At 41.2% G+C, this 27395-nt stretch overlaps 1 protein-coding gene across 1 annotated transcript; it reads right to left on the reverse strand.

Annotated features, from left to right (window-relative positions):
* Positions 1–3772: 3772 nt before the first annotated feature.
* Positions 3773–25438, reverse strand: DAD1 (defender against cell death 1). The gene is made up of 3 exons (XM_047736220.1): positions 25149–25438; positions 14876–15050; positions 3773–4012 (listed from the first exon to the last, which is right to left on the reverse strand). Exons 1-2 carry the CDS (start codon positions 25357–25359, stop codon positions 14920–14922), a joined length of 342 nt encoding a protein of 113 aa, XP_047592176.1. The 5' UTR covers positions 25360–25438; the 3' UTR covers positions 3773–4012; positions 14876–14919.
* Between the last annotated feature and the right edge of the window lie 1957 nt (positions 25439–27395).

Genomic DNA, 27395 nt, shown 5'->3' on the forward strand with positions numbered 1-27395 from the left:
GAGAGAGAACATTTTAATAATAAAAAGTTAAGTGCATTCTAACCATAAAGGTCTTGTTCTCATGGAAAAAAAAAATAATAATAATAATAATAAAAAGTTAAAAGCAAAGCGGTTCATCCCTGTTACTTTAAAAAGTAGAGCAAGCCTGAACAGCTGACCCAATGAGGACTCCTAGCAAAGTCTCCTCTCCTCTAGGGAAAGAGGAAGGCCCACCCTGGCCACGGTAGTCCTGAGGCCCAAAGCTGAGGAAGAAAAATCAGTGTGTGAGAATGGTTCTCAGCATTTCTGATCACTGCTACGAGAGTACTGACACATTTGTGGAGCAATTACATTAACAAGGTACTCTCAAGTACATTTTGCTGGGACGTGTCAAGTAGTATTATCCCTGTGCTTACTATTTTATTTCTCACAGCCAAAGCCTAATCCAAATGCTTTGGAATAAGACAGAAATAAGATTCAGACCCTAACCCTTGCGAACTGAACTTCCATTTCCTCCTGTGTAAAGGAACACCACCTCCCCTCCTCATGGGATTTATAGGGCAACATAAACAGCAGGAGACCATTTCATGGAAGACACATGGCAGACACTGAGTGCTAGGCCTCACTCACTTCTGGACAGTAAGGGCCATGTCTTATCTTTTATAATCCCGTGCACTGTGGAGTGCAGTACTTAGGTGCCTATTATTCACTAAGTTTTGTTTTTTTTTTTAAGATTTATTTATTTGAGAGAGAAAGCATAAGCGGTGGTGAGGGGCAGAGTAAGAGGGCGAAGCAGACTCCCCGCGGGGCAGGAAGCCCCAAGAAAGGCTGATCCCAGAACCCCAGGCTCAGAGGCAGAGGCTTAACACTGAGCCACCCAGGCGCCCCTATTTACTAAATTTTAGGGGCACAAAAGGTCAATACAGACAATAAATGGCAGAACGGATTCTTAAATCAACACTCGCCAATCAAGCAAAATGTTTTGCAAAACGCTTTCTGCAACACTAGGCTGCCGGGGACAGGGATGGAAAATATACCTCTTTTTCATCCCATTGGCAGAAGTTTTGCAGTAAGTTTGGACCCTCTTATTAACACAATGTAACCAAATAAAATGTGTTTTATTTTGCTCTTCAGGAGCTTCCTCCCACTCTTTTCTCATCTCCTCATCTAAGAAACCTTGTTCTGGGAAATGTTGCCTTCCCTCATGGGAGAGATCCATTTTTGGTGTTTGATAAATTTTTAAAAAATTAAACATAGTTACAAAGTCATATAGCACTCAACTTTCGTCTAGACACTCCGAGCCTCTGGTAACTGGCCAGTGCTAGCTTTCTTGAGCCTCCATAACCAGGGAACAGGCCTCTACGACCTCGCTGCATATTTTCCAACCATCATAACAAAAGTATTTTGAAGCCTGAGATGAAAGGGTATGATCAAAGAGGCCACAGGTATAAGCTTCGAAGAGAAGAAAACACAAGAGATGGTTTCCACGTGACAGGGTACAGGAAATGTGTGGGCAGGAGGTGCTCCGGGCCGGACTTCCCACGGCTGCAGAGAATGGCAGGGAACAGACTACGTATGGTGGTTGTGGCAAATGACTTCCGGCCCCACAAAAGAGCACAGAAAATAAAAATAAACCCACCTCATAAAGGGTGTTGAGCTAGAGGCAGCAGGAAATGCTGCTACTCTGTATACCATAGTACTCAATACCTGCTCGTTCCACATGCTGTATCGAGCACCCATGTGGAAGGTCCACGAGAGGCATCATTACAACACAGATGGTGGGTATTCAGAAAGTCCAGAAAAAGGAAGAGGCATCTTATGAACAGATTACCTATTCTGGCTCAGTGCCTCTCATCTACCATGTCTTTAGCTACTTCAGCTAAAAAAAAAACAAAACAAAACAAAACCCACCAAAGAATCTAACTCAATTAGGGGAGTGGTATAGGGGGTACTAACATTCCTTTTAAGTTTAAAGGAATAGTTCCACAGCTAATTCTTCTAAATATACAGAGTTCAGAACCACTGAACAAGTCAACAGCAGCCTAAAAACAAATGAGTCACTTGTAATGAGCCTTTAACTAAATTTAAACTCAAACTCCAAAAGCATTCTATAGGCTTTTTGCCCTGCTACAAATGTGAAAACACATAAAAAGATGGTCACTGACTTGAGTAAATTATCTCTAGATAATCCAATAAATGCCCCACATATCTCAAGATCATTGAAAGACATTAACAAAACCTGTATATTAAAGGCTCTGAAAATTGTAATGTCTTCCCTGATAAACTTCTTTAAGATTTATTTGAGTGAGAGAGCAGGGGGAGGGGCAGAGGGAGGGATATGGAGAATAGCAAGTAGACCTCCCACCCCTCACTGAGCACAGAACCTGAATGCAGGGATTGATCCCACAACTCTGAGAACATGACCTGAGCGGAAAAACCCAGAGTCGGGCACTCAACTGACTGAGCCACCCAGGGGACCCTCCTTGATAAAATTCTTGTTTCCAGTTTACAACCCATTTGCCTCAGAGGTCAGACACTCTTTTTATTCAAAATAACCTGTTTAACAATCTAGACTAAAAATAATCTAGAAGCCTCCTGATAAAGCTCTATCTGTATATGATTTAAAGCAAATTATGTTGCACCGTCATAATTTTCATGAACTAGAATTCCTAGGAATTGTGAAATACACCAAAATTTGAGAACCACTGCTCTGGCTCAGTGCTTCTCAAACTTCAATATGCACACGAATCACATGGGACCATGTTAAAGATTCTGCTTCCACAGGGTCTGGGGTGAGGCTTGAGAGCCTCCTTCTCAAGTAAGTCCCTGGGTGGTTCTGCTCATCAGTGAACTCCATTTTGAGTAGCAAGAATCCAGACCAGGGTCCTCCAGTCCGGCTGCACATGAGAATCAGCTGGGTAGCTGTACAAAGTATGGATGTCCCCCTCAAAGATCTTCATTTAATCGGTCTGGCATATGTCCTGGGCATTGAGATCTCACTTTTAAGTTCCCCAAGCGATTTTAATGGGCAGCCAAGCTGGAAAACCTCTAGAGCATAACTCATCATCTCCGAAGTCAGCTAAATTTAAATAGGGGAATTCTCAGCATAACTTAGGTCCTATATATAGCACCCAAGATGGAAACAGGGTTGCTAACATGATACATATAAATATGCCTCGACTTCAGCCAGCAGCTCTGTTGCTCTACACAAGCTGTTGTTGGGACTTCTGATCTTCACCAAGTGACAAACCTCATCTTCAATTTCTTCGCATATCTAATGAGGATTAGACCCCCGGAGACAGTTGCATTAACAAAATAAGAGAATATTTGTGCAAGTGGTTGGAGAGGGACTGTTTCCTATCAACAAACAGATACACAAGTCTCACTTTTGCACTCGCTGACACTGCATATTACATATTTCACTTTTCACCACCAAAGCAAGTTGAAACAGATGTAAATGTGGAAGCACCGGCCCAGTTCAATTCCTAACAAAGTGCTTAATGATGCAGTTCCAGGAATGCATTGTGTCACACGCACAAAACCACCTGTAACAAGTGAAGGATTAATAAAGGATTACCAGCCTCAGGGAAAAGACAAAGGACTGTCATTTCCCAGGGTTGTCAGCCCTGCCTTTCATCATTAAACTCAGATATACTTAATGAAAACATGGAAGTAGATTCACAGTTGCAAGTGATCAACTCCTAAAGAGCTTTGCAGAGGACTGAAGGGAAAGAAGGATTTTAATACCAATAAAGAATAAAAAAAACAAAAAAGAGAGAGCCAGAGGCACAGGAAGGAGTGGCATGGAGTTTTTTAATTTGCAAGGCAAAAAGGTTACATTTAATGGGAAGCAGAGGTCATGTTAATAAATGCTCATTACGAAGCTGCTCTAACACAGAAGCAAGGGAAATACTCTGGGCTCTCCATCTACAGTCCCAATCAGAGTCGGTAGGTCAGTATAAATCTGAAGAACACCCATATGTCCAAGTTGCCATCTCAAAAGCTCTCATCCAGGGGAAATCAAAAAGTGAACCTAAAAGAAAGAAGCAGAAAGGTAAGAGAGGCATTCAAGGTTTTTAAAAATGTCCTACAATACTACAAAACAAGGTCCTAAATCCTTCAATCTAAATTCTGAACCCACAAAGATAATCATGGGGTTCCCAAATTCTAGACAGTAGTGAAGTCAGGCTAGAACAACCAAAATAAAGCAAATATTTTTCACTGAACATTTTATAATGGTATCCATAAAAATGAATGTTCCAGGGGCGCCTGGGTGGCTCAGTCATTAGGTGTCTGCCTTCAGCTTGGGTCATGATCCTAGGGTCCTCGGATGGTGCCCCACATTGGGCTGCCTACTCAGTGGGAAGCCTGCTTCTCCCTCTCCCACTCCCCCTGCTTGTGTTCCCTCCCTCTCTCTCTCTCTCTCTCTCTGTCAAATAAATAAATAAATAAATAAATAAATAAATAAATGAATGAATGAATAAAAATGAATGCTCCAATCTGAATCCCAGGCACATCAAGGCAAAACTTATTAGGAGGTGCAGGCATGGGTTCTAACTCCAGCTCTTAATAAAGTGCATGACCTTCTATAAGTCACTCTGACCTCTCTAGCTCACAAACTCTTGGAGGTGAGAGGGGCTGCAACTTAGCCTCAAAGGCTTTTCTGAATCAAGAAAGCATACAAAGAACTAAATTTTAGTTGGAGAGTAGGGGGTAAAAGAAGAAATCAGGAAAGGAAAAAGTAGAGAAAAATTCCCTGTCTTGAATTTAACAAAGGGCCAAAATAGAAGAAATAATTTCATTTTCATTGCAAGATAAGGTTATTTTTGGCAAGAAGAAGGTGGAGGATAACTCCAAGGGAAGCAGCCACATTGCTGCAGGCCACACAAGATTGCGGATCTGTGTCTAGTGAGACAGGAGCGCTCCCCCCAGCAAACCAGGCTTCCTTTCTAGTCCCTCCAGGAGGTGCTGCCGGCCTAGTGCCACTATAATACGGGTGCGGCCAGAAAGTGACCCCATAGTCTTAGGGGTGCCGATATTTCCAGCCATCAGCAGCCATTTTTCCTGCCATTTGCCATTAAAAGACTGCAATCTTCTTTGGGTGTCATGATTTAAAAAAAAGATTGGAAAATACGTCCTTTCAGAAGTGCTGGGCTACCCTGGCAGGTAAGAGGGCACCACTGTATTTTTGCCTACTAGTTCTGTTGATCTGCAGATTCTAGCAACAGAGCTTAAAGGAAAGATCTTATTAGACTTCTAGCAGAGTTGCTATTATTTTACTAACAACAGTACTCACAGAAATGGTACAGAACTGTAGAACATTCCTACATCAGAATTATGAGAAAAAGAAAGAACAAAAAACAAGGAACAAAAAGCGTTCACAGAGGGCGCCTGGGTGGCTCAGTGGGTTAAGCCTCTGCCTTCGGCTCAGGTCATGATCTCAGGATCCTGGGATCGAGCCCCGCATCAGGCTCTCTGCTCAGCAGGGAGCCTGCGCAGGCTCCCTCTCTCTCTGCCTGCCTCTCTGCCTACTTGTGTTCTCTCTCTGTGTGTCAAATAAATTAAAAAACAAAACAAAAAACTTAAAAAAAAAAAAAAGCATTCACAGTGCCAACCAAGAACAAACAGACCTATTAAAACTCACCTACTTACTCCATCAAATTTCTTTTTTTTAAAAGACTCTATTTTTTTAAATGAAGTAATCTCTATAGCTCGAACTCACAACCCAGAGATCAAAAGTTGCATACTCCGTGGATTCAGCTAGCCAGGCATCCCACTCCATCAAATTTCTTAAAGCAAACTCCCTGGCTACAGACCATGTACTACAAGTGCTTCAGTTCTAATGGCCAAGGTGAGAGCAGACACACAGGGCCATTTCAGTGAGAAGCCTTGACAAAGAATTATAAAAGACATCCTAGTTTAGTACAAAAGTCAAGTTTTGAGCTTCTCGGTATTAAAACAGTTAAACAAATCTCACATACTGGGGCTGGTCAATTTAGAAGGCAAAATGACTCATGAGATTAAGTCTCTTTGATAGTGGTTTTCAGAAAATTCTACTCAACAAAGACGTGCTGCTCCCTTCTTTTAAGACAAAACTACATTTACCAGATAGTATTCTAAAAGCAGAGGATCTAGGTTTCTTTGAAATGTTAACTCAACAAAACTGGACTATGCAACAGCTCAGAAGAATGCTTCCACTGCAAACCAGGGGATAAAGGTTTCAGGAAACTAATAAAATTGCTTCCCATGAGACCGAGACATGCAAAATGGGAGACACCTACTGAGAAAAGTTCACATGACTTCTTCAGTCTATTTCACCCATGCAGAAAAGACCATGCCATCTGATCAGTCTGTTCTAATCATCTTAAAAGACAGCCAGGCACAAAACAAAGTTAAAAACAATTATTCTCTCTATAGATATAAAAGACAACGCCAGACAGGGTCATTTCTATTTGGAATCTGCATTCTTCTCCAGCAGTGTCTCTTTTCAGACACCAGCACTAAGCAGATAACACTCAAATACTGATTTTCCTTCAAATCAATTTCATCCTGGATATCCTGGTCACCCAATTAACAATGAAATTAGAGAAAATGTGAATCAAGACCTTTCTGTAGAAATTCTAGGTTCCAAACTCAATCTGAATCATAATTTCAGAAGGCACAGATCATGTGTTTCAAAAGATGGCAGGAGCTTTTTGCACATGAGCTGCTGTGAGCCTCTCATTTTACAGATAAGGAAGCAATAACCTGGTAGGTTAACAGATCTGTCAAGAGCTGTGCTGTCTATTACTGAAGCCACCAGCCATACGTGGCTATTCAAACTTAGTTAAAATAAAATTAAATTAAATTAAAAATTCAGTGCTTCAGGGCGCCTGGGTGGCTCAGTGGGTTAAAGCCTCTGCCTTCAGCTCAGGTCATGATCTCAGAGTCCTGGGATCGAGCCCCACATCGGGCTCTCTGCTCAGCAGGGAGCCTGCTTCCTCCTCTCTCTCTCTCTCTGCCTGCCTCTCTGCCTACTTGTAATCTCTGTCTGTCAAATAAATAAATAAAATCTTAAAAAAAAAAAAACTTTAAAAAAATTCAGTGCTTCAGTTGGTAGAATATTTGACTTTTTTTTTTTTGAGCATTAACTTGATCTCAGAGCTGTAAATTCAAGCCCCATGTTGAATGTAGAGATTACTTAAAAATAAAACCTTTAAAAAAGCAAAACAAACAAAACTACATGACTAGTGACTACCATACTGGATGGAGCAGACTTAGAACACTTCCACATTGCCGAGTTCTACTAGCAAGCACCGAGCCTATGTCATCCTCTCTAGATAAGGTCAGGTCTCCTGAGCTGCATTCTCTTGCATGTCTTCTGACCCCAAGATGACTGACTTTGCAGACTTTTTTTTAAATTTACATACATATGTAATCTCTATGCCCAATCTGGAGCTCAAACTCATGAACCCGAGATTAAGAGCTGCACGTTCTTCCAACTGAGCCAGTCAGGTGCCCCACAGAAACATTTTAGATAGCCTACCTTCATCTTTTCTTATCATCTCTCCTAAGTTTTTCCCATTGAAAAAACTGAAGTTTAATATTTTTAATGAAAACCTTTTTTTTTTAAGATTTTATTTGACAGGCAGAGATCACAAGAAGGCAGAGAGGCAGGCGGAGAGAGAGGAGGAAGCAGGCTCCCTGGCAGAGCCCGATGCGGGGCTCCCCCGATCCCAGGACCCCGGGATCATGACCTGAGCCGAAGGCAGAGGCTTTAACCCACTGAGCCACCCAGGCGCCCCTAATGAAAACCTTTTAACAAGATGTAGATACTCATCATCCAAGTCTCTGAACATAATAGAGGAGAAGGAATATAAATGTTCAGAATCAAAATGTCTGTTATCAAGTTCCCACTCGGTCACTTACTAGCTCCAGAGCCTAGACAAGTTAATAGAAATTTCACCAGGGTTGGAAGCCTGGCTGGCTCAGTCAATGAAGCATGGGATTCTTGATCTTGGGGTCATGAGTTTGAGCCTCATGTTGGAATGCTGGGTGTAGAGATTTTTTTTTAAGATTCATTATTTTATTAAAGATTTATTTATTTATTTTAGAGAGAGATGCTAGTAAGGCAGGGAAGGGCAGAAGGAGAGGAAGAGAGAAACCTACTCCACAGTGCAGCACCCAATGCGGGGCTCAATCCCACAACCCTAAGATCAGGAGCTGAGCCGAAACCAAGAGCTGACACTTAACCGACTGCATCATCCAGGTACCCCGTTCACCAAAGTTTAATTACCTTATGTGTAAAATGAGAATACTACTATCCAACTATCTCCCTCACAGGGTGGGCAATGAGGATCACATGAGTTAACATTTCTTAGAGTGTGAGTCCCATAAACCTAGTAATGTGATAACTATAAAACATTTCATAAATGTTAATCTAATTTTGTAAAAGATCTTACACAAACATTGTGCATTTTGTTACATATGGCCACATTAACTTCCCACCCCGTGAATGGATGATGGAAATCTGGTAACACAGATAAAAAGCAACAACTCATGAAAAAAGAGAAAAAAAGCAAAGCTCAACTGAGGATCCACACAAATGGCACGAATCGTCTCAAATACAGTGAGAGAACTATCACGAATTCTAATAATCACGGGCTGTAGCAGCTGTAAGAGACTGATGAGCATCCAGGCCAATTCCCTCACTGTGCAGACAGGGAAACTGGGCCTCCAAAACAAGCTTATGTGTCCAGTCAACTAGTTAACAGAGCAAAATCTACAATGCAGGTCTTCCAACTTCTAGTCTCATACTTGCACCCCTCCCTACAGCCCTACATACGAATTTTTTCCTTGGCTCCTTTCTTCCACAGCATTTTCCATGTGTTAGCATCCACGTAACTAATGACTTAGCTATTTTCATAGCATTTTCTTAGGGCTGAAATTATTTATTCAAACACTCATTCGACAAACATGCACAGTGACTGTTAGCCCTGTGCTAAGCCTGCAGGGAATTCAAGAGTTCAGTGCGAGAGAAGAGGAAAGCTGATGAACAATTTCATAACTGTTGTTAAGTGCAGCATTAGAGGCGTACCCAGTGGGCCCCAGAAGAAGTCCTATACAACTTGGGAGCGGGGATGACATGGAGAAGGAATCATCTGAGCAGCAAGGATGGAGAAATAACACAAGGAATTAGGGTAGCAATGTACTTCGTAACAATACTTGATGTATTTTTTGATGGGTAGCTTTAAACAGACCAAATACAAAATAGAGCTCAATCACTAATCAGTCATTAATTAATGGCTTTTTTAGTAAATAAAATAAGCAGACTCAGGGTTTTAAGAATAATGGCTTAAAGAATTCATCTCCCTCTCCAACTGGAGAAAAAGGGGGTAGTGAAAAAAAGATTATACCATGTGCTTAGCTCAGAAAACATTCCTCAAATTTAAAATAGTTCCCTTTTTGGGAACTTACTTGGTGGCTAGAACTAGTTCAACATAAGATGAAATGTCAAAGATAAAGTGGAATAAAAACTGAACAATTCCCCACAAATAAAAAACTAAAGATTATTACTAGTGGAGGTCATGTTGGGAGCAAATAAGATCTAGAACGAGCCAAAAAGGGAACTCTTGAACTGACAAGATAAGAAAAGAAAAGAAAGGGAAAAGCTGTGGGTCTCCATGCAATTGAGGTCGTAACAAAATCCCTAGGCCCCTTTCAGGTTGAGTGACCTTTTGTGCCTAACTCCACACTGCCCACCTCTGGTGAGAATATAAAGCAACCCCCACAGAGCATTTAAGCCCACTTGGACCTCTGCTGCCCTCAGGTGACTAGAAAGAAACTAGATATTATCACAAATCTAGTTTGGTGGTTTCCCCCCACAACTCAACTTTTCTTTTGCTTTGTAGTACATTCTTGGCATATGAAATTACAACCCCACTAGGTGGCAGTAGAGCCTAAAGAATAAGATTTTGACTCCCTTCCGCAGGTAATTTTCTAGGACACTACACAACAGTACCCCCGTATTCATAGTCACTGCAATCACAGGAGAAGCAGATGATCCACCTTCTGACCTGTCAGGTCAACAGTAGTCTACCACTAGGTCACAATGCCTACATCATTCCCCTTACTTTATCTCATCACATAGGCATTTTATCATCCCACATCGTAAGATGGGTGAACACAGAACAGTAAGATATTCTGAGAACACATTCACAAAACTTTAATTACAGTATAATATTATAATCGTTCTATTTTCTTAGTAGTTACTGTTGTTAATCTCTTACTGTGCCTAACTGATAAACTGAACTTTACTACAGGTATATGTATATAGGAAAACCACTAGTCTATGTAGGGTTCAGGACTACTGGTGGTTTCAGACATCCACTGGGGGTCTTGGAATATATCCCCACAGATAAGCGGGGACTTACTGTACTTTATTGATAAATTCGAAATGTAAACAGCAATTGTTTGTAAATAGCCCTGCTTGTCAGAGTTCTGTTCTGCCCAGCCCTGTGAGTCCCCTTGTTCCAGCCAGGATTAAACACTATGAATTTTTAAAGATCTGTGGGAGAATGGCCTCCATTATAAAAACAAAGCAACACTAACAAGATTTTAACATGAGCATTTGAACATTTGGCAAACAAAACTCCCTCCAGGCTGAGCATATTTCCAAACTCAGGCTTGTCCCTTTGTGCCTGGTTCACTTTTCCTCAAATCCAGGGGCCATGTATGTCATCAGGAATTTTCCTTCCCAAACTCTGACACAATGTAGCTATGTCCCTCTTCTCATTTCCCTTCAGAACCCCTTACATAAGCTGACAATTTTTGAAAAGAACTTCACAAAGAGACATGAAGAAACAACAGAAAATATTTAGATACTATGTAAATGTTAATATTTTCAAATCTACTGAATTTCTGTGTCATACATTCATTCAAAATAGATTCACAGCCACCTAAGTACCAGACACTGATCGGCAACTCCAAAGCGCATGAGGAGCGTTTCTTACTTCTGCATTTCCATTTTATGATAATCTAAAAAATATCATGGGAAGGGCACCTGGCTGGCTCATTCGGCAGAACATACAACTCCTGATCCCAGGGTCATGAGTTCAAGCTCCATGCTGGGTGTGGAGATTGCTTAAAAATAAAGGGATCTCAAAGTAAGTCTCATTTAAAAAATTAAAGTACACACACACACACACACACACACACACACACCCATCTCATGAATTTACTCTTGGCCCCTGGGATAGCTACCTATATAAACCAGTGCTGCCAAATGAGCGGCTCTTTTACCACAGGATGTGTTTTCAGGAGACCACAAAGGCTGAAGGTTGGAAAAGGCTAGGTTAACAGACCTAGGTTTTACATCAGGCCTGGGTGAAAGAAACTGTCATGAAGCTCACGTCTTACAGCAGAAGGAAGGAACAGGGACTAGAGAAGGACTCAAAGGGAACTTTAGCTGAATCTACAATGTCTAATCTGTTCAAAACCTTTTTTTTTTTTTTTTAAGATTTCATTTATTTAGTGGGGAGAGAGAGAGAAAGTGCACGCACAAGCAGGGAGGGGAGAGGCAAAGGGAGAAGGAGAAGCAGACTTCCGCCGAGCAGGTAGCCAGACACAGGGCTTGATCCCACCCTGAGCTTAACCGACTGAGCCACCCAAGTACCCCTAATCTATTCAAATCTTAATTCCCTGTAGTGGTTGGTTACATTATTCTCTATATTTTTCTGTATTTTTTAAACTATCATAACAAGAACAATAAAGAATAATAATGAGAGAATAACTTTTTAAACACATTTCTTTAACACTGAAATTGTCAAATACTTTAAAGTAAACAAACTGGAGCAAAAATGGGGTATAAAAAATTTTTTTGAAGTCAGACTGGATTATCAGACTTTCTTATCGATGAATGGAATGAGCAAGCCTATCCTCATGAGGTTATTTTGAAATTAAAGACACAGAACAATAAGCATTTAAAATCTGACCCATGGTGAGCTCTCACTGTTAATTTATTTGCTTCTCCTTGAATAAATTTATCTTTTCAACTCAATGCCATTTTCTTTTGATCTGCCTTTTTCAGAGTAGCTGCTGGTTTTAAATGTCATCCCCCAATTCATGCAAGAGCAGTACATTACAGATGTTTATTCTTTTTATACCCAACCCTCAATGTACTTGGCAGGTATGGAGAATGTTCAATCTGTTTTGTTTTACCTTCTAAGTTGGTATAAATATTGACAACTCACTTGGAAATTATTTTAAAACTGTTTTGGCACACTACACACACAGCTGGGTTAGAAGCACATTAAGAAGGGCAAAAGTATGTTTGTTTAAGAATTAAAAGCAGCACAGTGTAACCTATGTCAAATGAAAGATCTCAGTGAAAAACCTTTTGGGCAGTGTCCCAGAGAGAAGGATTTTTCAATGAGCACACGCTCTATAGAATGATTTAACACTGTAATCTGGCATTGGAGGATTTTGCTGTACCTTGGGCCCGTAATTCCCAGCGGAACAGGTGGCTTTAAGTTGTTAATATGGTCTGCAGTACGCAGTTCCTGCTGAGCCTGCTTTTTGGTCTCTGTTTTTTTCATAATTTTGAAATACTGCAGCAAAGTCCTCCTCCAATCATGACAGTCCTAGGAAATCATTTTCCATGCTTTGGTATCTCCCTGAGCCTAGAGAACATCCTTGAATTGTTTGTTCTGTTCCCTTCCTAAGCACACACATGACTCATCTAGAAAAAATAATCTTAGTAATCTAAAGTAAGGCAGTTAGTCCTTAGGACTTTTCCAGCAAGGTTACTATCAGAGAGCCCAAAAGTGACTCATGAGGTTTGCCAAGTGTAAGGTCAACGTTGATTTGGTTTTCTAGCTTTGCTCAAGGAGTTATCATTCTCAGACACCCTGTCTGCTGCTTCCGCTCCCAAAGAGCACATAGCTCCCTTTTCTGGACTCCCACAGCACTGTGTTCGGACTCCCACAGCACCTGGTATGGCTTTACCTATGCCAAATTTTAACTGGTGTGTTCATAGGCCTTCTCTCCTACTATCCTGGTAACAAGGCACTGAATGGCACAAAGAAGGGGTGGTAAGGGGAGGGATGGGGGACAACTCAAGTCCTGATCAGGTGTCCAAAGAGCTAAATTTTATGAGAATAGTAGAAAGAGGGACACCTGTGTGGCTCAGGAGATTAAGTATCTGCCTTTGGCTCAGGTCATGATCCCTGGGTCCTGGGATCAAGCCCCATATCCAGTTCCTTGTACAGTGGGGAGCCTCCTTCTCCCTCTCCTTCTGCCGCTCCACCTGCTTGTGCTCCCCATCTTAGTTAAATAAATAATTTTTAAAAAATAATAAAGAATAGTAGAAAGAAGTACTTCTCAAACTTCTTCACTGAAATAAACCATTTCTGTTAACTTGCCACTACCAAAAATGAAACCTTACATGAATTAACAGAACTGCTTTTGAGGCAATTATCAATAACAGAAAGAATTCATATAATATTACCAGTTAACGGATTCATTCATGCCAAAACTGATGTACAGTCCTTGTCACGTTACTGCAAACACTTTGTAAATGGTTGCTAATTCGTGTGTTATATTACTAACTAGTACAAAAATGAAAGATTTTTTTTTTAAGGTTTAATTTATTTATTTGACAGAGAGAGCTCACAAGCAGGCACAGAGGCAGGCAGAGAGAGAGAGGAGGAAGCAGGCTCCCTGCTGAGCAGAGAGGCTGATATGGGTCTCGATCCCAGGACCCTGGGATCATGACCTGAGCCGAAGGCAGAGGCTTTAACCCACTGAGCCACCCAGGCGCCCCTAAAAATGATAGATTTCTAAGTAGTGACAGAAAGAAGAAAGAAATTCTTCCCCCAAAAAAGATAACATTTCCTAAAGTTCTTTTTTTATCTGCCACCCAACAGCAACAACACTAAATTTTGTAGCGGAAAGGCACAGAAAAGAGCACATTCATCATCAGTAAGCTAGGTGGACTACTAGAAGAGCACTAGGCCAAGAGCACCACTGTCTAAGGCACTACTTTGCAACCACTTAGCTGTGTGGCCACAGAAGGCCTCTGTTTTCTCATATGCAAAATAACAAGGTCAACATACAGATTGGAAAACACTCACGTACTTCTTAGAGATTTAGGATTCTGCTTGGAAGGGAGGGATAAAGGGAAGGGCATATCACCCCTGAAAGAGAGGCCAAGCACAGAGGGCTTCTCAGCTATAACAATGAGAACAACTTCAGCTCCACTGCTTGTTTTATAGACTGAGATTCTACGTAAGAGTTTATTTAGAAAAAAAAAAAAAGGAACTCTACTGTGAATAAAAGGAAAATGAAAAATGAACCAAATGACATCTCATCGTAGATTTTTTAAAGTCTTCTCCCAAGCTAATCCAAATTCCCCATTTATTTCCACTTTAGCACACACATTATTAGTAAATGGCCACAGTCATTCATTCAGCATGTACTGGATGGCATATGCACCAGGTATAAGCACTAGACTAGTTACGAGGGTGGACAACGGCCCCACATTTTAAGTTATCTGAGATCAAAATCAGAAAAAAATATGGAGCAAATCTCCAGGAAGAACCTACAGTTTATGTCTCTTCCAAGATCTTAGTTGTTTTCATGGAGTTAGTGATGTAGAAATTAATGTATTAGCTAGAGGCAAACTTATTTTCTGTTATCTTAATGATTTGCAAAACAGTGAGAAGGGAAGGCAATGACCAAAAGAGGCAGCACTGATGAATCATGATGATATTATGCATACTTTGCATTCTGATAGAAAATTCTGCCAAGTGTCTTATCAGCAATATGGGAACCTTGGTAACCATAATCAAAACCAGCCACACTCAATTTCTATTCCTAAAATCAACATTATGGGGCAAGGGATATGATCAGTACTTACATTCTTCTAGTCTCCTACTCCCCAATTAAGTAAATGGGAATAATTCAGCCAACGAAGTTCATTACAACAAGGTGCAGGATGGTGCTGGCGAAGAGAAAATCAGCAAAGGCTCGCTCTGGGGAGATGCCTTGGAAATCTGCCTTGTTCTGTGGGTTGATCTGTATCCTGAGGCAAACTGCACAAGAAGCAGAACATGAAAATGATTATCTAGAGATATAAAACACATATACTGCGAATGAACACACCCCTACCCTATGTTTCAATAATTCTAACAGTAATGATACGTAAGTGCATCCAAAGGAACGATACCCATGAGAGCCCCAAACTAGAAACACTCTAAATGTCTCTGAACAGTAAACGGGGTATAATTATGACATATGCACACAATAAAATACTATACAGCAGTAAAAAAGAACTTCAAAACATGGATGCATTCCACAAATATGTTAAGCAACACAATTCAGACACAAAAAAGACACGCTGTATGATTCCATTTATATAAAGCTTAACACGAGGCCAACCAATCTATAGTAATACAGACCAGGATAGTGGTTTTTATCTTTCAGAGGAGGAGGAATGACTGTGAAAGTGCAAGGAGAAGACCTCTAGGTGCTAGGAACAACCTGTAGCTTGCTCTGTGTGCTGGCTAGATGGGTAAATTTAGGAATTCATGATTGTACACTAGTGTTTTTATGCTCTTGTTAAAGTTAAAAGAAAAAAAGTATGACTTCTCAGGCTAAAAACCAAAAGCTTACTCAGAAAAAGATAGATATAACCAAAATATCTTCAGAACTATCTTATCTCCCGATTTCAGTTTCTAATTATACCTCAATTGGGATGCAGGTGAGAAAGTAACAAAGGGGCTGGGCTAAATAACACAATGTTGTAAAACTGTGGATTACTTTCTAATAAAATGTGTATAATACTGGATAGCACAGAGTATAAATATAAGATTGCTTATCTATGAGGACTTCATAAATATAAGGTTTGATCTTAAAGTTCTAGCAGCTGCTCCTCCCAAAAAATGCAAGTGACCTAAACTATATAAACTTGACCGAGAACTCTCTCCTGCCTCATTCTACATCCTTGAAGATGCCAACCTGACACATTCATTAGCCATGGTCACCATTTGAGACGAAAAGCAAGCTCCAGGAATACACTTCCCCAAAATATCTTTATGCCTGTGTTAAATAATTATGCCACTTAAGAAAACCCAAATTTGCTTCAGGCTAGCATCCGCTCCATCACCAAACAAGAAAGAAAATGAACTGAGATCTAACCCAAAGATCAGAAAACTACCAGACCAGCTTTCCAGAGGCCATCACCACGGCAACAGTTTTCATTATGCTTAAGCATGTAAACACTGTGGAAACACCACTGATCTTTTCAAGCACCTGGACCCTTCAAAATAATGAAGGATATTGACTGAAGCAAGGGCAACCAATTAAAATCCTGCCGTGGAGAGTACAGACTGGTTCATCCATTTGGGAGAACTGGCAATACGCATTAATATTTAAAATGTTTTTACTTTTTGAATAAGGAATTTATCTTACAGAATAAAGAATTTCTAACAGCATGTTCATAAAGTTGAAAAAAAAAAAGTAAAAATAGTCCAAATGTCACCAACAGGAATATTTCAATAAATTACACTAGACATGCAATGAAATCCCATGCAATTATTAAAAAAAAAAAAAAAGACAAATTCTCTACAGCAAAGATATCCAAGATATATTAAGTAAAAAAAAAAAAAAAAAAAAAAAAAAGACAAAAAATCATTCCATTCCAGAGGCACCTGGGTGAATCAGTCATTAAGCATCTGCCTTCAGCTCAGGTCATGATCCCAGGGTCCTGGGATCGAGCCCTGCTTATGAAGCTCTCTAATGGGTAGGAAGCCTGCTTCTCCCTCTTCCACTCTCCCTGGTTGTGTTCCCTCTCTCTCGCTGTGTCTCTATCAAATGCATAAATAAAATCTTTTTAAAAAAATTATTCCATTCTGGGGCACCTGGATGGCTCAGTGGGTTGAAACCTCTGTCTTCAGCTCATGTCATGATCCCAGGATCGAGTCCCGCGTCAGGTTCTGTGCTCGGCGGGGAGCCTGCTTCCCACTCTCTCTCTGCCTGCCTCTCTGCCTACTTGTGATCTCTGTCAAATAAATAAATAAAATCTTGAATATATATATATATATATATATATTCACAGTCACGTAGAGGACTAGCATTGAATTGAGGTAAAAATGTTAAAATTTGGATTTTAGGAAGATTTTGAAATCACTTGATGCTTTGATAAATATATTGATAGAAATAAATAAATAAATAAATAAAATCTTTTAAAAAAATTATTCCATTCCATATTTCTCTTAAGAAAAAAATAGGTATCATTATTTTCTCATTTCTTTTAGTTGGAACCTAGGAAAAATTTGGAGAAAGAGATACCAAACTATTAACAGTGGCTATTGAGACGGAGATAAGGGATAGAGTAGTGTTTCAGGAAATTTAACGGAACAAAAGAGAAGCTCCCCATGAGGGTGAATAAGGTAATGAACTGAGATGTATGGTTACCATGTCACAGTCACCCAGCTTATTTTAATGACAACATAAGAATAAGAGATCGATGGAGATGGAAAAGACCTTCCAGTTATAAAGACCAACACCCATTTTGATACATAATGCCCAAGAGGAGGTGGGGGTGAGCATCCTGGGGGAGGCTGCATGATCACCCGGGAGGTTTTCCAAAGTACACTCACCACTTCACGAATCTGACAAGCATCCCCAGGTGGAGAATTACAAACCTTCCAGAACCTGTGTTACTGACAGGGGTGTCTTATCCCTCAGACACAATGGGATACAAAAATGGCCAAGAACATCTGTTCAAAAAGCTCCTCCACAAATGATCCTTCATTATCTCCCTAAACACTTCCAAAGATGGAAATTTACTACCTCCTAAGGCAGCTTGCTTCATTTAAACATCCTAATTTAATCTATCTCCTTAAATGTTCATTCATCCAGCATAATATTTACTGAGCATCTACTATGTGCCATGCATCATCCCAGGTACTGGGGACATGGCACAATAACAGGAGTCTGGCTCCCAAGAATCTCACACTGTAGTAGAGAAAATCAAATAAGTAAGCACTAAACAAGGAAGTATCATTTAGTAATAGATGCTATGAAGAAAATAAAAGAAGGTAATAAGAGAGCGACCGGGAAGCCATTTTTATTTGGTAGTCACAGAAGATCTAAGAGATGTTACTTAAGACCAAAATTTGAAAGATAGGAGCCAGCCATGCAAAGATCTGGGGCCAGAGCATTCCAGGTAGCAAGAACAATCCTGACATAATCTAGGTATAGGTCAGACTAACTAGACTATTAGTGATCAAGAGCAAGAGGGAGACAAGGGCCAAATCCTGTGGGGTTGTGTAAGCTTCAGGAAAGAGTCTGGATGTAGTCTAAGTGCAATAGAGCATTTCAGAGTTTTGAGCAGATGAGTAAAATAATCTGATTATTAATTGTTAAGGTTGTTAGAATTGCACCAGAGAATGGTTTATGGAGTTAAAGGAGCATAGGAACCACATAGGAGCTGAAGAGTCATGTAATGGTAGTAAAAATGAACAGAAGTGAAGAGAGAGACTATATTTTGGAGAAGACAGGGCTTGCTGATGAAATGGATGTGACGTAGGAAATAACAGAAATAAGGGATTAAGGAAACCTAAAGTTTTGGCTTCAACCAGCGTACTGACTGGTGAAGACGCAGATGGCTGGGCAGAAAGGTTCAATTTGGAGTTTTATATATCAGACATCAAGTGAAGATGTCAAGTGGGCAACTGGATTTACTAATCTGGAATACAGAGAATGGGTCAGAACTAAAAACATAAATGTGGTAAATTACAGTTATATAGACATTATTTAAATTCATCTATGGAAAAAAAATTAGAGACCAGAAGAGGTCTAGCACCATGTCCTCAGACTGCGAAGCACCCAGCACAAAGAGTAGGAAGGAAAAACCAATGCGGTAAGAAGGAACAACCAGGAGTGCTATAAAAGCTTCAAGAAGAAAGTCCACACAGAAGACAGCAGCCAACAATATTAAATGCTAAATGCTGCTGGGCATTCAGGCAAGGTGAGAGAGATGGCCATTAGGTTTGTCAAGATGGTAAGTATAGTTGAGCCAGAGCGGTGACAACACACCACCACAAGAATGGAGTGAGGAATGAATGGAAAGTGAGAAAGCAGAAACAGCAACTATTCTTTCATAGTATTCTCTGATGATTGGAAAGAAACAGAATGGCAGCTGGATGGGCATCTAAGACCAAATAAACACTTTTTATTTTGGCAATATTAGAGCATGCTTGTACCATGGGAATGATCCAGCAGAGAGATATTAATAATGCAGAATGGAAAGATGATCACAGAGGTTGAGTCCCTGAGGAAGCAAGAGAACATTGGTTCTTCTGCCCAAGTGAAGGTGTTGGCATAGACAGGAAGGGACACAACAACCATTATCAGGGGAAGTAAAAGAGTAGAGGTACAGGTACAAATGAGCTGCTATATGACTTCTCACTGGGAAGATGAAAGGATTCCAATGTCTACCTTTTTAGTAAAAAAATTAAAATTAAAAAAATAAAAAGGTAAAACAAGATTATCAACTGAGAACAAAGGAAGAGAGAACATATGGAAAGGTCAACAGAACTTATGATGCATTATTTTGGAAAAGCTAAGATATTAGAGAGTATTATAGGATCACTGGGCAAAGCTGAATGTCCATTTGTATTCCTATTTTCACCAATACTTCTCCATCATAGCACTATAGCCAATTATCTGTATCTCCCACTAGATTACAAACTCTGGAATGGCAGAGACCATGTCTGTGTGTCTCACAGCTCATCCTCAGTACCTTGGCAGAGAATCTGGCACATAATTGCTTAGTATTCATTTACTTATTATAGGTGCACTCACAATTTAACTTTCACGGTGTTAAGCAGTTAACAATGCAGAGATGAAAAGACAGCCCCTATCCTCGAAGGGCTGACCTTCCAGAAGACAGACAGACACAAAAACAAATACAGCACAGTATCAACGTGCCAAGCCTCCCTCTCTCCCACCCTCTTTTCCCCCACAGACAAGTAAAACATATAGAAAAAAAGACCCAGATCTGCTGGAAGAGTCAGGGAAGGGTTCCAAAAGGAAGCAGAGCTTGAGCTGAGCTGTCTAAGTGAAGGAATTTCCCAGGCAGTCAAGCCAAGGTAAAAATAGCTTAAGACAGCACAGTATCTTCAGAGAATACCAAGTTAACTCAATAAAGCAGGGGTATAAAGTACAGAGGAAGCAGAGGTAAGAGATGAAGCTGGAGATAAGAGCCTGGTTGTCACAAAAAAGATTTTTAATTTTTCACTGGGAACCACAAGACTATATTTCCACAGGGAGTGGCATGACCAGATTTGCAAGTCAAATCAAGCCTGGGGGACGAATGAGAAGGATTACAGTGGTCTCAACAAGAGGTCGTGAGAGCCTGAGACACTGAGGATGGAAAGCGAGCAACAGCTATGGAAGATTTAGAAATGAAAGATTTATAAACAGGACTCTCAGGCACAAGGTTAGCAAACTTCCAATCTCTTGGATAGCAGTTATGATAGATATTACGGCCCATAAATCTGACAGATAATGCCCAAAGAAATGCTGGAGCCCCAGTCCACATGGCCCAAGAGCTCCCATGAGAGAAAACACTCTGGATTAGACGTCCTTGCCTTTCAAATTCAAACTGCTTTCGGATTTGTAAATTGGAAGAAACAAAACTTTTTTTTTTTCTTTTTAAATCCAAAAGCCTGGATGGCTCAGTCAGTTAAGCACCCAACTCTTGATTTCAGTTCCGGTCCTGATTTTAGGGTGGTAAAATCCAGTCCCACATCTGGTCCCTGCTCAACAAGAAGTCTGCTTGAGATTCTCTCTCTCTCCTCCTCCCTCTGCCCCGCTCCTCCTCTCAAGCGCACATGCACTCTCTCTCTCAAATATATAAATAATTTTTAAAAATCCACAATTAGGGGCACCTGGATGGCTCAGTGGGTCAAGCCTCTGCCTTCGGCTCAGGTCGTGATCCCAAGGTCCTGGGATCGAGCCCCACATCAGGCTCTCGGCTTGGGCAGGGAGCCTGATTCCCCCTCTCTCTCTGCCAGCCTCTCTGACTACTTGGGATCTCTCTCTGTCAAGTAAATAAATAAAATCTTTAAAAAAAATAAAAAATAAAAATAAAAATCCAGAATTGTTTCATATAGAAAATAAAATAGACGAAGTTGTAAAAATGACTTAACTGATTTCCAGATCAAAGACTTATTTTAAAAAGTCTTGGTGTTTTCCACTTGTCTCTCCTAAATAGCACTCTGAATGATCAGAAAGAGGGATTTCACTTAGGTAAAAAAGGAAACTAGAAGGGCTGCCAACACGGGAATGTTACTCTACCAAAGGGACAGATGTCCTCAGCTAGAGATATCTAACCATAAGATAAACAGTCTGCTGCTAAGGAAATTTGAAATTTGTCTTTTAAAGCTTACTATACTTTACACTGTTGATCCACAAAAAAAAAAAAAAAAAAAAAAAAGATTTCTCAATGGCAATTTTCTATCTCTGGCTCCTTCTTAAAATCATGGTAAGTCTCCCAGCCATAAGGGAATAGAAGAAAATCATTTCCACTGAGACCAAATAACACCAGGCTTTTTAAAAGTGTTATTGCATTCTATATGGGTTAAAAATATACTGATCAATTTTCAAAGAGCATATGCTTAATTAACACATGCAGAAGGAATGTAAGAAAAAAGACTGCCAAAAAGAAATTAGGAAACCAAACTAAATAACTTTTCCCTCCAATTCATCTAGTGTAGACTAACACCAATTCTAAGTCTCTCCCTTACTCAAATTTAAAAAAAAGCTGATGGGGGTTGGGGGGAAGGCGCCTGGCTGGCTCAGTCAGAAAAGCATGTAACTTTTGGTCTCAGGATTGTGAGTTCAAGCCCCACGTTGGGTATAGAGTTTGCTTTACTAAATAAATAAACTTTTAAAAATAAATAAAATTAAGGGTGCCTGGGTGGCTCAGTGGGTTAAGCCTCTGCCTTTGGCTCAGGTCATGATCTCAGGGTCCTGGGATCAAGCCCTAAGGCAGGCTCTCTGCTCAGCGGGGACCGCCTGCTTTCCCCTCCCCCTCTGCCTGCCTCTCTACCTACTTGTGATCTCTCTCTGTCAAATAAAGTCTTTAAAAATTAACTAATTAATTATATTTTTAAAATTTTTAAAAATCCTTAGAAGCTTTCCTATTACCTACAGAATAAAATCCTTGGCCTGGCCCTGTCAAAGCTCTAGCATCCAGCACTATCTAAACCATTGTTATCTCCTACAATTCCCATTCTCCAGCTAAACAGGCCTCCTCCCTTCTCTTCCACCAGAAACAAACCACCAGAAAATGAGAAACCCAGCACCATAAACAGGTACAAGGCTTCCCTTCCCAATAATCACAACAAATAAACTCCAAATTTCAAATTTCCCATTAACACATTCCCTGTTGAGCGTCTGAGCTAACAAATGGCACAAGAGTTAGGACCTAGTAAGGGCAACGCTGTCAAAAGAAATGCAAATGATACCCTTTGATGGTTCACTATGAATTGTCATAAATCCTTCCTTTCCTGGAGCAACTTTCATTTCTCTGGCCAAATTTCTCTGGCCTGTTACCTAACAGCTTTGGAAATCCCAATCCCCCTTACTGACTCCACTATTACTGTGCCCTTTAACTAGACATTGTCTTCAAAGACAAGCTAGGACCCTCTCACTGGGCAGGAGGGAAAGGAGTCTGCCAACTCATTTTTAGCTACAACAGCCTCAAAACAAGACTTGGCATAAGAAAAAAATAATTTGCGGGCGCCTGGGTGGCTCAGTGGGTTGGGCCACTGCCTTCGGCGCGGGTCATGGTCTCAGGGTCCTGGGATCAAGCCCCACATAGGGCTCTCTGCTCATGGGGAGCCTGCTTCCCCTCTCTCTGTCTGCCTCTCTACCTACTTGTGATCTCTGTCTGTCAAATCAATAAATAAAATCTTTTTTTTTTAATTTTTTTTTAAATTTATTTGACAGAGATCACAGGTAGGCAGAGAGGCTGGCAGAGAGAGAGGAAGGAAAGCAGGCTCCCTGCTGAGCAGAGAGCCCGATGCGGGGCTCGATCCCAGGACCCTGGGATCATGACCTGAGCCGAAAGCAGAGGCTTTAACCCACTGAGCCACCCAGGGGCCCCAATAAATAAAATCCTTAAAAAAAAATTATTTGTTAAAAAAAGATCTTCTGGTTTCATCACACTAATAATTTACAACTGTAGTCCACACCCACTCTTCAGTAAATCACACTCTCTCTTGTTGCCCTGAAAAGGCATTCTTAATCTTAAAAGGCTTATAAAGCCAGGGTGACTTCAGCAAGAAACTTTCTTTTCAAACAACCTAGGCCCCACCCATTCCTACCCCTGCAGACATGGAAGACAAAATCGTCAAACAAAAGTCACTGGAGGTTCTCAAAATTCCTTCTCCAGTTTGAATAAAATTCTTAGTCTTGAACAGTCTGGAGGGTGGGGGGGAGTCATGGTGGGGGGGATAGGAGGTCAGGAATCTGGAGCAAAATGGGCAGCGTATCTAGTGTATATGGCCATAGTAACATTTGAACTCCTGATATCCAGGATGCTGCCACAGAGAACCAGGTCTTGGTCATCTAGGACAAAACTCAAAGATCATAATGAAATATCCAATTAACAGGCTAGCGCACAAATTATTAAGTCCTTAAGCTTATTTTAAGTTCTGAGAGAGAAGGCAGAGTACCTTTGGTATGAATCTGAACTAGTATTTATATAAAAAGCATCCTACAGATCTACAGACAGAGAACCACTATAATGAATGATTCTAATGCTGTATTTTGTCTGTGCCCCCAACTAGACTATAAACTCACTGAGGACAAGAAACACAAATCTGATGCACCCCCCCCCAAAGCTAGTACCTTGTATTAAGACTCAAAATGCAATTGATGGTCTGACTTATAACAATCACACTGGAAGAAAAAAAAAAGAAAAATGAGTTCTGGCTTGTTCTCAAAGTCAGAGGGAAGGCAATATCAGTGACCAGAAAGGCCCAACTGGTGGCCATCTATAAGGTGGACTGGCTATCTCTCACGGGCCAAGCCTGAACTTAGCATTCACTTGAGTTCCTACTGGGCCAGAAAGGTCAGATTTGGGCAAAAACTTTATGGGACAGGGGATCCTGCATGGCTCAGTGGTTAAGCATCTGCCTTCGGCTGAGGTCATGATCCCAGAGTCCTAGAATGGGGTCCTGCATCAGGCTCCCTGCTCAGGAGGAAATCTGCTTCTCCCTCTCCCACTCGCCCTGCTTGTGTTTCCTTTCTTGCTGTTTCTCTGTCAAAATAAATAAAATCTTTAAAAAATAAAAAATTTATGGGACAGTCAGCTCTTGTTAAATATGGCAGTCTACAAGGTATCAAATGCTGGGATTCAGAATAATACTGCTAAAATAGAGTTCTGTGAATAAAAATTGAGTTGAGCACAACAAAATAAAAGCTTCATACACACATACACACATACACACATACACACACACACACACACACACACACACAAAGTAGGAGGGGTGCCTGGGTGGCTCAGCCAATTAAGCATCTGCCTTCAGCTCAGGTCATGATCCCAGGGTCCTGGGACCCAGCCCTTCCTCTGGCTCCCTCCTCAGCAAGAAGCCTGCTTCTCCCTCTCCTATTCCCCCTGCTTGTATTCCCTCTCTCGCTGTCAAATAAATAAACAAAATCTTTAAAAAAAAAAAAAAAAAGGTGAGTCAACAAGCAAACCACCTATGTATTTCTTACGCAGTTCACAGAATCGTTTCACTAGCTGTTAGCAGTGATTAGGCTGAGGTGAGAGATGCTTCAGAGTTGGGTTTTCCATTTTAAAGGTCTACCAACTTTAAAGGTTATGTTAAGGCTAAGTGAAATGGGAGTTTTCCTGGATCAATATGAAGTGAAGTGGATCACCAAGTTGAAGAGCAACATAAAGAGGGTTTCTCCAGAATTCCAGCTGTTTGACACTGGGCTTGTGGCAACCTTTCTGAGCCTCAGTTTTCCCGTTCACAAAAGAGGGCAGTGCAGGCTCCTCTTATACCTTCCCATGACGGTGATCTGATATAAAGGAGGGTGCTGTGGGAACAAAATCAGCGCACCAAAGTAAACATTGTTACTGCGATTACGTATAGAATCATTACCCGCTAGGATGAAGCTCCCCACACAAGAGATGAAGCCCGAGAGAAAAGAGTTGAAGGGGAAGGTCCCCACGAGGAGACAATAACCGAACTGCAGCGCTCCGGTCAGCAGTATGTACAGGAGGTACGCGTCAAGCAACTTCAGACGCTGAGGAGTGGAGCTCAAGTACTCTTCTAAGAACCGCGAGATGACCGACACTACCGACGCCGACATGACTACACACTCGGTTCTCCGGCCCGCGATCCCCGAACACCGGTCACAACGACGACCACGCCGGATGTAGCCTTGGCGCCTGCGTACCGCTATAACCCAGCTCCACCCTCCCCGATTTGCTTCTTTGCGCAGGCGTATACGCGGTCCAGGGCGCGAAACAACTAACGCGCAGACGCAGAGTACTTCTACAGAAGAACGCTGCGGCCAGAGAAAATTAAAGCGCCTGCGCTATGGATCTGTCCCAGGGCTGAAGACGTGTACTCTTTTTGTCCTACTTCCGCGGTCAGGTTGGTGACGCCCACGGTTGTCTAGCAACTAGATACTGTAGGAGGAAGAGGGGGACAGGTTTTACAACGGACTGCGTGGCTAACCAAGGGTTCCGGCTTCCTTTGGTCCACCCACGTCTTCAAAGATTAACTGTTTTGGATCTGCTGTGAGGCAATTCCTCGCTCTCTCCGGGTTCGGTACCTACGCAGCCCTGGCTCTGTTAGGGGCAGATGTCTGTCCCAGATCATTAGAGCAAGTTAAGGTCTCCCGCAGGGAGAACCACCGCTGCTAATCACCATGCAGACACCAGTTTAGACTTGGTTATGGGGGGAGGGAAGTGTGGAACGGATGGAGGGAGGAATCTTGACCTCTACCTGGCCCTGAATTGGACTCGGGATCTAGCCTTGGGAGAGCTAACGAATAAGCGCGGTAGAATCCACAGGGATTCATTAATTTAGCATTTATAGGGCGCCTCCTCAGGACGTTGTGCCCAATTGTGGGTACCGTCCGGGAAATCAGATTCGGTCTTGAAAGGCCCGGTGTTGGAGGTGGGCACTGAAAGAAAACAGTCGATTAACATGCATACAGTAAATGATCAAATTTAGCAACCTTATACTCAACAAGCTGGCATCCTGAACCCGGTGTAATATTCCGGGATATCAGTGCTGGAAGGCCCGTAAGAGCATTTTCTGGTTCAAACCCTACTCCATCCAACTCATTTTGCAGAGGAAAGTGAAGGTTTATGGTTTTGTGTTTTAAATAAATGGAATTACCTATTTATATTTAAAGTTTTAACTTAAAAAAAATAAGATCCACTTTAATTTCTGGCTTTCGCTGCCCTTTTATTTTCACATTAATCTGACCTTCCAGCCCTACTTCTCTCATCTTTTAGTTACATGTCCCATGTAACCATGTGCTTTTTAAGCTTATTAACAACTGAGCTATCCTAGGTACTCAAAATTCCTAAAGCAGCAAGTGAAGACAAAGGTCCTTCATTTTCACTTTTTTTTTTTTAAGATTTTATTTATTTGACAGAGAGAGATCACAAGGCAGAGAGGCAGGCAGAGAGGCAGGCAGAGAGAGAGAAAGGGAAGCAGACTCCCTGCTGAGCAGAGAGCCCCACCTGGGGCTAGATCCCAGGACCCCGAGATCATGACCTGAACCGAAGGCAGAGGGTTTAACCCACTGAGCCACCCAGGCACCCCTCATTTTCACTTTTTATTTGTTAAAGTAGAAACTACATCAACGTCAACAAATGTACTGATTAGCAGTGGTGAGCAAAACTTTGCTTAGGACCTAGAAAGAAGAGAAATAAATCACGTCCTCAGAAAGCTTTAGAATCTATCTGAAAAATAGATTCATAGTCACACCCACAGAGATTTGAACTTAAGTTCAGCCTAAACTCTCTTATGTTGCTGAGAAGGAAAGGAGGGGGAAGTGAATAACCTGTGGGTTCCTATTTCAATATTATAAGGCAGGAAGCTTCAGTTTTTCTGACAAGTTGAACCTTTCTCCGGGCTTCATCAGCAAGTTAGAAGGTAGCTTCCTTACCAGTATTGAACTTCAAACTTTAAAGTCTAGGCTGATGCTTTTTAGTCATTCAGGAGTGGATTCCTCAGGGGCTTTCTATTCCATCAGCCAGGCTCCTTCCAGCGGTTTCTCCCTTATGTTTTGTCTGCCTTTGATCCATGTCAACTATCATCATTAGCATCTCCACAGTAACTCCCAAAGGGGGAAAGCAGAAGAAATGAAAAATATCAAGTTCACTT

Source organism: Lutra lutra, chromosome 7, assembly GCF_902655055.1.
Source record: "Lutra lutra chromosome 7, mLutLut1.2, whole genome shotgun sequence".
Lineage (NCBI taxonomy): Eukaryota > Metazoa > Chordata > Mammalia > Carnivora > Mustelidae > Lutra > Lutra lutra.